The 14,925-nt window shown below is 46.4% G+C and overlaps 1 protein-coding gene across 10 annotated transcripts in view; it reads right to left on the bottom strand.

Moving 5' to 3' along the window:
- Positions 1-3,246: 3,246 nt before the first annotated feature.
- B4GALT1 (beta-1,4-galactosyltransferase 1) overlaps positions 3,247-14,925 on the bottom strand; it is a 50,234-nt gene continuing 38,555 nt past the window's right edge. For 3 of the 10 annotated variants that reach the window (XM_066338609.1, XM_066338616.1, XM_066338615.1), the window contains exon 8: positions 8,092-9,683. In XM_066338609.1, coding sequence (XP_066194706.1) covers positions 9,592-9,683 — 92 coding nt within the window. In that variant the 3' untranslated portion in view covers positions 8,092-9,591. Of the gene's footprint in view, positions 3,574-8,091; positions 9,978-10,207; positions 10,908-13,543; positions 13,674-14,925 lie in introns of those variants that run through there. The other 7 variants (XM_066338611.1, XM_066338622.1, XM_066338620.1 and 4 more) reach the window with 6 other exon arrangements.

Here is a 14,925-nt window from a genome sequence, read left to right as displayed (position 1 = left end):
AGCTGACTCCAGTCCTCATTGGTCCCAGGCCCATTCTTTAAATAGAAGGTGAGCAAGCGCCTTGGAATCAAATTTTCAAGGCAAGATGTTTACCTTTCTTTCTGGCACAAAATTTAATAAATTTTTTTTTAACTCCTCCTGATTCAAAAGCAGTCAGTTTCCTACTTTCCCCTCCTTCTTGCATCCTGCTCTCTTGCTTCTCTGGGAGAGCATCTTAAGCAGCCAGCTAGGAGTGAGGTGTGCCTTATACCAACCAGGTCACCAGTCTGCACTTGCTGAGGAGCAGGATCCATGAATCGGATGGGATGCAGAATCACAGCCTACCCCACATCCATGAAGACATTATATTCCCTACCAGTCAGACATCTGACTTCATGTGCAGCTGTCTGCTGCCTCACAAGCTGCCAGACTTGTTTCCTGTGCTCAAGAGCTGTGCTATGGTACCAGGAGGCCACATAAGCTTACAGTGACAATCATGTGCTTTCCCTGCTCTCTGAATTACTCTGGTGATCTATAGTGAAGTTTGGCTTTTCTCAGCTTTCAAGCCACAAGGCCAGAAATTAGTCCTTCCATTAAAATGCATTTACTGTAGACTCAAAATAAGATGCACCTTTCTGAGGCCAGCCTCTTGAGAGAGGCTGTGCAGGGGAAACAGTCTGCATGGTTTCTGTTTCTCAGTTCTTGGTAATACTTTTTGTGGATCCCTAAAGAAAAACCCCACGCCAAGACCAGTGCGTCTCACAGGCAGAGACCTGTGAATTGAGATTGATGTGTAGTTCCAGAGAGTTGTTAAACCTGTGTGCAAAACAAAGTTTTATTTGTCGTCGGTGCTGAGGCAGACCACATACTGGGCCACATGAGGAGACACAGATAAAAGGACATTGTTATCCCTTCTTCTGGGTATCCAGTAGGGAAGGATGTGGAGGAGCTAGAGGGGGACCAGCAAACAGCTGCAAGGCAGGAAAGGGCGTGGATACATTGTCTGCTGGCAGAAGCTGGGCTTGGCTTGCCTGGATGAGCTGAGGCAGGAGAGAGCTTTAACATCAGCCTATAATTGCTGGAGGGGTAATTCCAAATGGCTGAAGGTTCTTTGATAGCCTCAGCTGACTCAAGGAGGGGCAGTAGACACATAGCTCTGGGGCTGTTAGCTGCAGTCACCAGCAGCTCTGGGGCAAGTACTAGCCAGGTAGGGATGTTGGAGAGAAGGGGTTTTAGTTGTGGAGGCATTCTCTGTCCAGAAGAGGGGCTTTTAGTTGTGACCACAGAAAGCCTGGAGGGGGCTGGGAGAGCCTTGTGTCAGTGGAGCTTGAACTGAGACATTTCCCCCTCCCCCTCAAGAGCTCTGGTGATGCTGGGGCCCTGCAAACTGTGGACCACACTATGGCTTCATCCAACCCTCAGCAGCACAGCAGGGAAGATTGGTAATTTAGGCCAGTCTCTGAAAGATACCCAATGAACTGTATCTTGGACTAATTAGGCCTTAGGATTTAGGAATTCAGTTCCAGTTGCCTGGCCTCTGTTTTGACCCCTCTTTCCTTTGAAGTTCATAGAGGAGAGGGGAGAGGAAATGAGAGGAGAGGCCCTGCTTTTCCTGTAAAATGCCTTATTCCTTATAAAATCGTTTGGCAAAAATCTCTTTCAGCTGGACAAGCTGAATACTTTAATACATGCCTGCAGTCATTTTCCACCCTCGTCTCAATTCCCCTGGCTGCTCTGTCACTGTTCTGCATCTGTAAAACTGTAGATGCACAGACAAAAATACTTCTCAAAGAGGTAGCAGAGAAGATCTGCAAAGGCATGTTAGAGGCTCTGAGTTGCAGCATTGTGTAAGTTCCTGGGCCAGCTGGAAGTGCACAGCACTGTGCAGTACACTGGTGCCTGGTCCAGCTCAGGTCTGGGTTTTGAGACCTTTCTTGCAGGCCAGCCTGCTGGGACACAGCTTCCTGCCTTTCCCAGGCTGTGAAGAAACCACACTGAAAATCCTCACTTCCATGCTAGCTTTCACGAGGAGGAAAGCAGCCCAGGGATGGTAAGGGAGAGGCATATAGTGTCTCAGATATGTCCGAGACACTGGGAATGTTTCAGAGGGGGGGGGGGGAAGAGCAAGGGTACTGTTGAGGGTTAGGTTTTGTTCATTTTTACTCTAAAGTATTTTCCCCTATAAGTTACCAAGGAGACTAAATGTCGTACTTAAGACTATTTAACAAAACAAAGGGATGGTCGAAGCTCGGAGAGGAGTGGGGGTTTGAGGCAGGTAAAGGACAGAGCTTCAAGCAGCCTCTCTGGGTGGTTTTCTGCTTTTGGGGAGAAAGCATGGCTGGGTTGGTGCTCCTGCTGGAGGAGTTCATTGTTTTTGGAGGAGTCCAGTCCAAGGAAATCTGCCATCATCTGCTCGTCCTGGAATTCTGAGCTTCTCTGCCACCCTGTGAGAGCTGGGCCAGCCCTGCCCCGCCGTCGCCGTCGTGGTTCGATCAGGGCTGCTTGTCTGCTACAGAGTGATCCTGCACCCCTCTGCCTGCTGGGACACCCTGCCCCTGCCCTGCTGGGACATCCTGCCATCCCAGCTACCAGCCCGAGACTTCTCCACTGTTTCCAGCTTGATGCTCTGAGGATCGGGCAGAGGCACCGAGACCAAACTGCCCTGGGTTTTTGTGAAGCAAAGTCCTTGAAGTTCTTGGTACTATTTTTGTCAATGCTGTAGTTGTTTTTTGTTTTGTTTCATTTTGGTTTTTTGGTTTTGTTTTTGTTTTATTGTGGGTTTTTTGTTTGGGTTTTTTTGTTTGCTTTCTTATACATACCAGTAAAGAACTGCTATTTCTATTTCCAAAATCTTTTGCCTAAAAGCTTTTAACTGAAAAAATGCTAATTGGAAAAACGGGGGGTGGTGGGGGTAGTGGTTTACATTCTCCATGCTAAGGGAAGCTCCAGCTTTGCCTGGCAGATACCTGTCTTCCCAAACCAAGACAGGAAGGCAGCCGTATTCTGTCCAATACCAAATTTCCTGGAGGTCTTGGTATAAAGGTATCTCTGGAGGTCTGCAGTTCAGTTCCCCAGTCCAAACCTAGTTCAGGTTGTGTTCAGCCATGTTGAGTTCTGCATACTTCTGAGGACAGAGACATAATCTCCCAGTCATACCACACTCAGTGGACGAAATTTTTCATGCAGAGTTGGAATGTCCCCTTCTGCAGCATGTTTTCTGTTTCCCCATGTGCTGTCCTTGCCTGCCTCTGGAAGAATCTGTCTCTGTTTTTCCCATGACCACCATTCAGGATGTGGATGACCCCTGTGAAACTCCCCAGTTGTCTTTTCCAGGCTGGAGAAGCTCCCCCTCAATATCTCTCTTCATGCACTTTGTGCTGCAGCCTCATCACCACTCTGGTGGTCACTGCTGAATTCTTTCCAGTTTGTCAGTGTTTTCCTTGTAAGCCCAAACTGCAGGATGCAGTAGTAAGATGAGGCTTTAGCAGCATGAAGTGCTGAGCAAGAATCACTGCTCCTATACAGAAATTGATGAGTTTGCTTCTGACCCATTCCTCCACCTGCTGAGATCCCATCAGGTGACAGACCTTCCTCCTGAAACACAGCAAACAGCTGATATTAGTTATGGGCTTTTTGTAATCACTCCTTGTGATGGGTTGAAATCCCCTTTCCAGTAGAAGCCTATGCAGTGGGTTGTCACAGGTCATGAGAACTGCCTAGAATTTCTTTTTCTCTTGGTCAGGGATCCAGAGAGAGCAGTAGGAACTACTATTTCCTTGCAAAGTGGGCTTGCTGCAAAAGGTGACGGTAGAGAGTGTATTTAGAGCTGATGTCATTCTTACTTCTCCTTTTGAGGGACTAAAGGATGGCCCAAGTGTGGTCAGAGATTTCCTATGCCTACATTTAGTGCCCACCTGCAGTTCTTACCCTGGGAGTTTTCATATCCTGTTTCATACCAAGCCTCCCCCACAGCTGCAGGGAAGAGGACTGAATCCAGCTGCAGCAGGGGCTGAGCTCTGGTATGGGTAAACAGCTGGTGATGTGGAGTCTCCAGCTTGCATCATGCTCTTCACATTTGCCTAGATGGGGATTTGCAGCAGCGTATAAAAGGCCATGCTCAGACTGCCCAGTGGCTTCATCTGAGTTCATCTACCCACCTGACTACTGGCTTGAGCATCTTGGAGGCACTGGCACCTTCCCCAGGCTCCAAGAAGCAGCTAGCTGACCTGGAGCTGGTTAGGCACTAGTTTGTGTGGATTGATTTTCTACTTTTTGCAGTGAGGGGCAGAGGGAGATCCAGCACAGTTTGAAGATGGTAGGCAATCAGTGGGGTTCCCAGAGAGGAAAGCTTCCATGTAGTGTTTCCACATGCAATTAGCAAACAATATCCACAGAAGCCATCTATGCAGCTATGCACCAGTGCAGGGGCACTGGATATATTAAACCGATAGAGCCACAGGCACTCCTGCACAGTTTTCACAGAGGTACCTGCCGTGTTTCTAATCTGTATGGTTTTGAGGTCCTAAACCAGCTTGTGATGCGAGGACAGACAGGCATTGATTTGGGTGCATACAGAGCAGAGGAGGCCTCATGAAAGCAAATGTGGCATCCTGTACTTTGGCTGTATCATCTTGGAGGGGGAGACTGTGCTGCAGACATGTTAGAAGCTGGATTTTCCAACCCATTTGAGTGATTTTAATGTGTGAGTCATGTCAAAACTGCTTCAAGATTAGAAGTGAAATTAAACTGAAAAGATGTTATTCACAGGCAAAAACTGATTCAATACATTTATTTTTCATTTTTAAGGACTGTAAACAAGGGAGAACTGTGAGAAAACTAAATTCTGTATAAATGTAGACTAATCATGAGTAATGACACTCTCTGGTGACGTTTGATAGGATTGAGCATGTTTAACTTGCAGGCTGTGTTACACTTCCAAGCTGTAATCTTGGGCAAGGCCCTTGGATGCTTTCACAAATGAAGCAAGAGGCAATAAAATGAGCAATAGAAGTAAGGAAGGGATAGGAAATGGTATTTGTGGCTTGGCAGGCAGCAGCCATTCTCCAGGGTTAGCCCCAGTCCCAGTCCTTGCCTTGAGATCATCAGCACCAGCAAGACAGTCTGCTCTCCCAAGAGCAATGGTCTCACTGCTCTGTCACCAGCATGAAATGTTTCTTGCCTGTGATGAGGCTTGGCTTTGGAGAAAACCAAACTTCTGACAGCATGGTGAGGCCAAATCTATGCCCAGTTTGCAGGCTTGTAGGACTGGACTTTGATAGCACACACTGGCCACCATGCTGACCTGTGCACCATGGCAAGAAAGCATCCTGGTAGCTGGAATTTCTTGTTCTTGCAAGAGCTCTCCCTTCAGGTTGTTCCTCCCTGGTACTCCAAACAAAAGCAGTCTTGGTGCTTCAAAATGTCCAAGCAGCTTGCCCTTCATTTGACCATGTCTCCACCTCTGGGTGTTTCTTGTGGGGTTCCATGCAGGAGACCAGCTGCTGCCCCTTAGGATGGGCAGCGTCCAGATGGAGAACAATGCTTTCTCCTAGATTAGGGAGCCCACAACAACTACTGCTCCTCTCACCCATTTGTGCAGAAGCCTGCCAGGGAAGAAACTCACCAGGCATTTTTTGTCAGATGACAAGAGAGGGATAAGTTGACAGGAGCGACTAGTACTGGGACAGAGACACTACAGAAGCCTGTACTGCTGCTTGCCTGTGGAGGCAGTACGGGAGCTGGTGTCCTTCCTGTTGTTTTGTGTGTAGCCTGGCCATAAAAAACCGCAGAGTGGACAAGGGACAGCTGGTTGACTAGCATAACCCTTCAATTACAAGTGGTTTGTTTGGTTTTTAATCAATACCTCTAATATCATCATGCAGCAGGGTGGCTGGATGAGATCCCCGAGTATTCTGTCACTGGGCAACACACACACGCACACACACCTCATAAGGGGCTGAAGTCAAAAGTTTGAGATTCTTTGATATGTCTGCTGGCACCCTCCTCTTACTGTTTTCATAGTCAGAACCCCAAGCCTAGCGATGGAAGCTCAGGTCCTCCTGGAAAAGAGAGGAAAGCCAGCTATTTGCAGAAAAAACAGAACAGTTGCCTGCAGAATCCCTTCTTAGCCAAGGCTGGAACACACAGCTGCCAGGGTGGGTCCAGTTTGCGCTCATCTCAAAACAAAGACAAACTTCGCAGGCGTTTGGACCTAGGTAAGATTTTCTTTCATCTGTGCAACATGAGAAGCTATTGGCAATAGCTAGTGATTTAATCTCAGTTGTGTACCACAGACCCTGTTTTACGCTTCATTGAGTAACTTTGTAAAGCACCTTCACCACTGCTTTTACGACCAATTTGTTTCACCTGACTGGTTTCTGACCCCCCCACTTCTCCTCCCCCCCCCCCCCCCCCCCCCGTGGTGGTGGAGCCTCAGGGCGGGGGGTGTCTCCAATTCACACTCCCAGTTCAAAGCAGAGATGAGTAATTTGAAGCAGCTCAGTTTAGAGGCGACAGGGGCTCTATGTCCGAAATGTCCGTGGGGTAGTGGAGGTGAACACCCGGGGCAGCCCCTGGTGGACCTCTGTGTGCACACAACTCCTGCTCTCACCTGCACAGAGTGGCCAGGGCCTGCAGCTGAGCCCAGGGTGACATGTAAGGTCGAATGAGACCCAGCAGCACTAAAACCAGCAGGGCCTTCTGAAGGTCTCTTCCCAGAATGACGTCAGGACAGCTGTGGCTTTGTGCAGCCATGTCCCGGAACCCCTCCCCAGGGGTGGAAACCTCACTCCCTAGTGCATGGGACCTTTACCTATCCAAGTTGTGGCAGCTTTGGTGGTGGATTCCTGTGCTTGCTAAAATAGCAATAAGCACACCTAAAATGCCTCCTTATGCTGAGAGTGTCTGAGGAGGCACACCATGCAATGAGTGTTGGCTGTGAGTCTGATGTTTGCACTACAAGGAAAGGAGACCTATTAGAGACCTTTGAGACTTCACAGCTTGGCTGTGCAAGCTCCTTTAACCTGTCCTTGCTAGGAGCACGGCTTTGGAGCTGGGCACCTCCAGAGATTCCCTTCTTACCTAAATTTTCACAGGATTCTGCTGTAATGGCAGGTGTACTTAGGTTTTATTTATTTTCCTCTAAACAAGAACTCATTGAGAACAAATTTGCCATAGCAGGACTACTGTTGGGGTGGGAATGTTGTACTGAGATATTAATTTTAAAGAATTAAGGACTTTAGTTAAAGAATTAGACGTGGACTTGCTGACGTAGACTTCCCTTTACATTTTGAAGAATAAAAGACTTTAGCACGTAGACTCCCCTTTTACTAACTAGACATTGCTGAGGTAAACTTCCTTTTTTTTTAACATAAGCCGGATTTAAGGAACCGATAAATCAGGAGACCTGTCAACTTAATCAATAGACTCCAAGAACACAATGTGATCATAAATCAGATAGTCTTGAGAAAACAGGATCCAGGTGTCACCAACACTAAAAGGTTAAAAAGGCAAAGCGAGGAAGACGCATCTTACTTCATCATTTTGAGACCCCACCCCCTAAAAAGGACCACTGACCCATTTCAAAGAACAAACTACGCATGCTTAATTGCTTTTTGGCTAATTACCATACGAAGCGGGGAATGGGATGGACCAGAGTCATGAATATGCATTTGTGTTTTGGGTATTCAACACTTTTGTACATAAAAAGACCCTGTGATCATCTGTAAATTGCGCGTGTGTATTTGGGAGCTATCCCTCACGCTGCTCGGCGTTGTAATAAACATACACTTTCTAACTTCAAACTGTTAGAGAGTCTTTGTCCGTCATAGTTGGATATTGGTATTAGATCAATATCCATATTTTTTTAACAAATCAGTACAGAGCCTTTTTCTTTCATTGCCACCCCATAAGAGCTTTACCAAAAGAGCAGGTTGCCACTTAGTATCAGTCCTTTGATCAACTGGGGCTTTTTGTGCTTCTTGGCCAAGTCACAGCACCACTCCAACACACAGAGGCCATGGAGTTGGCAGAGGTTCCAATAAAGGTCCCAGATGGTTACTGGCATCTAGAGGTATGAACCTCAAGAAAACTTTGGCTCCTGTTTATTACTCGTTTTGTTAATTGAGTATTTTTATATTTATTGCTTATACTGGAAGTATTTCTTTGCCAGGGAACATAAAACTCAGAAGTACAACAGTACATGTCTGCAGAAAACAGAAATGTTTCATGTTTCTCTCACCACACATACATATATATGCAGATATATACTTACATATTCTTTTTCTGTTTTTTTTACGGTGCTGGAAATAATCATTATGACGGAGAGGCTGACATGGTGAAAAGCAGAGCCTCTGTCCAGAGGGATGTCTCTAAATGAGAGGACTGGACCACCAGGACTTTTACACAGCTCAGCAAGCAGAAGTGTCGGCAGCATCTGGTACACGGGGGTGAGGGAGGAATTACCCTGAGCATTGGTTCAGACTTTGGAGTTAGTGGTGGATAGGACTTGGAGGTAACTGTGAAAAGAGCTTGAATATGGGCCAAAAGTAATTCTCGTTGTGTATAATGCAAACTGCTTACTAAGCTGTATAGGGAGGACCACAGCCAGCCCAGTGGAGGGATGTTGGAGACTCTTGTGTAGCTGTTATTCCAAAGAGCTATTCAAGATGATACATTACAGTGAGGAGAAATGGATAATGCTGGTGGCCAAGTTCAAGATTATTCCACAGCCCTCTGCAAAACTGAGGTTACAGGTAGTCAGAGTAGTGGACACCTAAGTGTTTAAGCAGGGAGACTGAACTGTGTAGGCGTGCTAGCAGAAAACAGCAGGCAAGATGTCTTGCTGCACATTGAGCACTGGAATGAACCATACACAGCTTACTGGCATGGCCTATTAACTCATTACCTGGATGGGGCAGCCAGGCGAGCTGTGCCAGCTGCACTGTCCTTTTTGCATTCTCCCAGGGCCATCACTTCCAATATGCTGGTGAAGTAAAAGTAGTAAAAAGTCTTGCAACATAGCCTGTTGTTATCTCAGTAAAAATGGCAGTTTTAAGGCAATGTCTACTGTCCATCAGCTTGTTCTTATGTTTTGCTGCTGCTAGGTGGCATTTTCTCTGAAGGCCTGGGGTCCTTGGCCACAACATGTTTACAGTGTTGCTCTTTCCAATAACACTGTGGTTCCTGCTGTGTGGATTTCTTGCTACCTTGTTAGAAATAATCAGTCCAATTTCATCAATATGCCAATTTATTGATAAATATTGCGAAATAGGATTTATGGAAAAAGCCAAAATCAATCAGACAGCATCGATCCCAGGATCGATGGTGGGTGAACCCTAGAACCAGCACATCCTGTATCCTCCCTGGTTCACAAAGTCTGCCCTTGCATGGTCCACTTTTATACAGTTTTTCTTGCCAGAGGCAAAAATTGCCTCATTCCATGGTCCACTCTGCTGGTGTTTCAAATTCGTATTTCTTTTCTCTTCTGCTGGTCTGGTGAATGGTTTTCCAGGCAGTGTTGGGGCTCCTAAATAGGTTTATGGGAACTTGGCATTCACATGCCCACCGGTCAGATGTAGGTAAAATCCCAATGAGGTGTTGATCACCGAGTCGTTAGCAATTCCATCTCCGGAGAGGACTCATCTCCTGGTGGGGACACCCTCCTTTGTATTGTAGATGGGTGGTTCTCCTATTCCTGAAAGCGGCTTGTAGTTGCACCACATTTTTATTTCGTGGAGGCAGAGGCATTTGATACAGTATATTTTTATACAGGATATCTTTCTAAAAAACACGAATTAATTCCCCAATATTTATAACATACCTCACATTGCATGAAGCAAGGTTTGCTGAAACGGCTGGAACAGTCTCTCCCCTGAGCTGTTGGTGCAGCAGCTACTGTGTTAAACACTAGCAGAATTAAACACGGCTTATTTCCCCTGAAGAGGGATCTTTATGGCTCTGCCCTTATTTTCTGTTGTAGTCCCAGAAATACTGTAACTCTGACGGCAGGGGTTAGAAATTTGATTTGTTAAGACATTGCAATGGCATTATGTCTTGGGTTTTTTCAGAGTTTCCTGGATGTTACTGAAACAGGATAATCACTTACTTATGTGCGACCACATGGAAGCTGCTTGCAAAAGAAGCAGCAGTTTCTTTGCTAACAAAGGAACTCCTTACTGCTTTATTTTTCCGACAAAAAATTCCCAAATGTAGTAATTAAATGTATCCCTTTGTCTCGGTTTTTGTGTTTATTCTCACTTACAAGCAAGCCCAGTGAGGGGATGGAACACATGGCTCTTTGGTATTGTAATAAGAGCCTTGGTCTGAAATTTTTTCTCTGGGTAATTATTCTTAGCCCAAAAATTCCAGAATGGTGAAGATTTTTCTTCTTTGGACGCTCTTGTCTAGCCTGTTCACATTACCATAGATGGAATACTTTGGAGAAGCTGTAAGATTTCAGTTTAATCAGGTCCAGGCACAAATTTTGGTCGAATAGCTAATACAGCAGAACATCAGCAACATCTGTTTCCCCTCTGCACACAGATACAAGAGGACTCAAGAACTAACCAGGCATTTTATGACAGAAAGATTTGATTATACAAGAACCATCTCTCCTTCTTTCTCTTCACTCTTCCTCTTGTTCTCCCAAATGCAAATTGCTAACTTTTAGTAACACCAGGTCTGAAAAACATTTCTATGTTTAAATGTGAAGACAGATGGGTGTTTGGTTTGGGGGATATTAGTCAACCAGGAATGCATGAGCAGCATGAGTAATTAACTACATTCAACACATCCAACGGCTTGGGCATCTCTGGGTCAGGATTCCTAGGACAGAGAGACCTGAGGAGGAGTAGACCAGGGAGGAGTCAGCTTCCCGAGGAGATTGAAGCTCTGGTGAGCTCTGGTAGAGCCCATGGTCGTGGCTAGAACTGAGGAGATGTGGAAGAAAGAAATGGTGATGCAGAGATATTACATGGGCACTAAGCAGGTCTAGAGGAGGGGCTGGGTTGGGTCTCTGGCCCCATGTGGGTCTGGTGCATGCAGGGTTCCAGGTGGGGCCTCACCAGAGCAGAGCAGAGGGGCAGAGTCCCCTCCTTTTCCTGCTACCCACACTGTTTTGGATGCAGCCCGGGACACATTTGGCTTTATGGGCTCATGGCAGGATCCTGTTGAGCCTCTTGTCAACCAGCACCCCACTGCAACTGTCTTGGGTTGCAGTGTAAGATGTAACCAAGATGTATTCTATTGCCATCTATTTAAACCAGTTGAGGAGGTGTTTTTCTTTATCTCTTCCATGACCCATTCCTCATAACTCTGGGGGGAGAGGGCGAGTGTCTAGTGTTAATGGGCCAGCTGTTTAAACCAGGTGGGGCAGTGTTCCTTATCTCTTCCACCACCCATCCTCCCCTCAGGGGGATATCTGCTATTAGTGGGCTATGAAGGCTCACTGCATGACTGATAAAATTGTATCATCCCATTGTGAGATGCTCCACCTAGCCAAGCATTCCAGCCTGGATATAACTTCAGATTCAGAATACCAGGAGAGCCTGTTTCCAGGACCAGACCAATCTCACCAGCACTGGACCTTCAGAGAAAACTACACCCTTCATCTCTGCTCCAACAGAACCACATCTGTCACTCCAGGAGGACTCAATTGGACTGCTATCAACACCCTGACCGACACGGTGTCAGGTTCTATTTTGACTCTGTCAGTATTTTCTTTTCTATTTGTTTGCTTTTTTGTACTACTACATATTTATTTGTAATATTCTTAGTAAAGAACTATTATTCCTATTCCCATATCTTTGCCTGAAAGCCCCTTAGACTCAAAATTATAATAATTTGGAGACAGAGAGTGTACATTGTTCAATCCAAGGGACGTTCCGGCTTTCCCTAGCAGATACCTGTCTTTCCAAACCAGGACAACCCCTAAGTCTTTTTGCATGGCTTCAGTCATGGCAGTGGGAGGAAGGGTGCTGGGTGTTGTGCAAGTTACCGTCCTGAATTTAGGGAATGGGGATCTTCCATGGAACATGTCCTCCAGAAACTTAGACAACTAGGCAGCTCATACTATCAGGCAGTCCGAAAAACAAACCAGAAAGGAGGTGAAGGGAGGTCAGGAGTGCTCTCAACACATCCCCTGCTCAAAGCAGGCTAAGCCAAATGTCAAGCCAAGTTGTGAGCCTTATCAATTTTTTTGTGGTATCTCCAAGTCTAGAGACCCTACCAGCCCTCTGGTACTTGTCTGTATTGTTTCTGCTGGGGAAGCCAGCTTTTTCTTGCATCCAAACAGCAGTTTCTCTGTGCCAAGTCTTTGCCAAATGATGGTAAAGAGATGCTTTTCCCACACGTGTCCTCTTCCTTGGGCACACAGGGACAGTAGTTAAAAGTGAGGCCACAAAGCACTGTGTGCCCATCATTAGGAAGGAGTCTTGGGGCGGGGAGGCACCTGTAATTCAGACTGCATGGGGAAGTAACAAGGAAACCCAGTACAGGAGGCTGTAGTGAGACTGGAGCTGAAACAGAAAAAGCACTTCCTGAAGTTGAGACTAGACTTGTTTGCCCTCCTGCTGTTCCTGTCCACACAGGGCTGGTAGGAGAGATGGTGGCAAAGACAGGGCTTTCTCACTATCTCCCACAGGCAGCAGTGCCACAGTGAGTCTATCCCTGCAGTTTCAGCTGCTGCCAGTGGGTTGGAGTTATGCCTTCTGGGCAGGGGTTTGGCCCACAGCTGACTTTTACTCTGGGTGTTAAGGGGTTGGTTTGCAGAAAGGAGTATGATGGCATTTCAGGCATGATGACTATGGTTTCCATAGCAGCCTGAAGGCCTGAGTCAGCATCTCCTTCCTGCTGTGGCTGGGAGATTTGTTCCAGGCATGGCACATGAAAACACAACACTGGGGCAGGCAAGGGTAGTGTGTATAAATTCTGAGCTACCCTGAGGGCAGGAAATATAATAAAGAGATGATCAGTTCAGGTTTTATCACAGCTAAATGTGGGGATCCCTTTTGATGAATGGGGTTTGCCTGTGCCCACCTGGAGGATGAGTGCTCTCTTTAGTGTGAAGCTTCTTTCATCCTTCTTCCAAGCATATCTGCTTGTGCTCTTGCCATGTGCTGGCTGAGGCTGTGCAAGTGTGCGAAATGCTGTGTCCAGATATGCACTAGCTCAAACTTCTTGGATGGCAATGATGCCTTAAGTTTTAGCTTTCATATTATCCAGATTCTGTACTGCACTAGTATATATCTCTGAACTTTATATAAAGTTTTAGCAGATGTTCTCACAGTTCAATTAGACAAAACAATCCTTTTCCAACCCGAGAACTAAGGACACGTTGCAGTTTCAGGCCCAAAAAGTGCGAACAGCAAATTGAGGAGAGCAATCTAGGAGGATGGGACTTCATAACCTGAATTTGTAATTGGACAATTAACCTCAATATGCAGATGGACCAAAACTTATAAAAGTGTGAAAACATGGTACCCATTGTCCATCTTGGGTGTAGCCTCAGCCAGGCTCTTGTACTGCCCAAGGTGTATCCTTTGAAAGCCTTTTAATAAATACCTACCCTATTCCTTTAGCCCATCTAGCTCGTGTTTTAGGTAGCCTCTCAAGGCATCAGCAGGAGAGCTGAAGCATGGTTCTCATGGTTCTCTCTTATCCGTTGGGCACAGATATAATTGTCTTTTTCTTTGCAGCTGCAATTCGAGAGCAAGAGTTACCTGTGCGAAGGACCAGCAAGAACCACTCTGATCTGTTCATATCCCACTGCAGCTGAGGCTGTGCACTGAGCATGAACCTGCAAATTATCACTAGCACTAGCAGTGCAAACTCTGCCTTCTGCATCCATGGGAGTCAGAGGGCATAAAACTCTCAGGCAGTTCACCATGAGCTCTGGCCTCTGATCATCTTCTGATCATCTGCTTTTAATGAGAATAGTCAGGACAAAGTTTGTCTAGAAAGGCAAGATTTTATCCATCACGAACTGATCCATGTTGGGCCCCCATATTTATAACATACCCCACCCTGGCCAGGGTATGCACCCACTGAATATCCTCAGCACTCACTGTGCAGAGTTTGGGTGTAAGAAAAGATACAGTGTCTGCTCAGGATGGCCAAAAGCAAGCCAATTAGAAACACACAGACAGCTCTCCCACCCTGGACTGGGAAAAGAGAGAACGAGTCATTTGAGCACTGTCAACCTTTCTAACATTCAAGATAAGGTTCAATCTTACCCGTGCAGCAAAATATATTTTCTTCTGATGAGGCATTCTTTTGATGAATGCATGAACAGATTCAAATTACCAGCTCACTGTGTCCCCCTATAAAACTCGAACAGTGACAAATGGCATTGTAAGGATGTGAGAAAACCCCCCAGTGTTTCTTTAAGTGCTCTGTTTTGAGACCAGTAAGCGCTGTGTAAACACTCGTGTGCTGGGAGCAAGCTGTGCTTGAAACATGAAACTCCTCTGAGAAAGGTAATTTGCTGCCTCTGGGTGCATCACAGGATTGCTAGCAGGAACCAGCTCAAGTTAAGCACAATGTGGAAAAACCTGTCCCATGTGCATCCCTCAGGGCTCATGTCCATCCCCAACCCCCTGCCGCCCTTCTTGGCTGTGTGTTCCCTGTCGCTTTCCCCTGTGATAAAGTTGGCACCTCCTTCTAACCGACCCTTGCCTGGTTTCACACCTCCTCGTGTCCAAAGGTGTGTCCAGGCTTTGAACTCCTCTAACCTGCAAGCAGTCTTCTTGCCCTATCTGCCACATGAATGTCTGTCAGAAGCAGTAACAGAACCTGCCCTTGGGTCCAGAACAGCCCAAGTTCCTCTCCATACAGCCACAGCTCCCAGGACTCATCAGCTGTCTCACAATGTGTTTGTAAATCTCTGTGTGTGCAGTGAAGTGGATTAGCAATAGGGGAGCTAATTTATTTCTTAGAGGTTGCCAAAAC

The sequence above is a fragment of the Sylvia atricapilla genome, chromosome Z, assembly GCF_009819655.1.
Source record: "Sylvia atricapilla isolate bSylAtr1 chromosome Z, bSylAtr1.pri, whole genome shotgun sequence".
Taxonomy (NCBI): domain Eukaryota; kingdom Metazoa; phylum Chordata; class Aves; order Passeriformes; family Sylviidae; genus Sylvia; species Sylvia atricapilla.
This window is presented reverse-complemented; position numbering and strand designations above follow the sequence as displayed.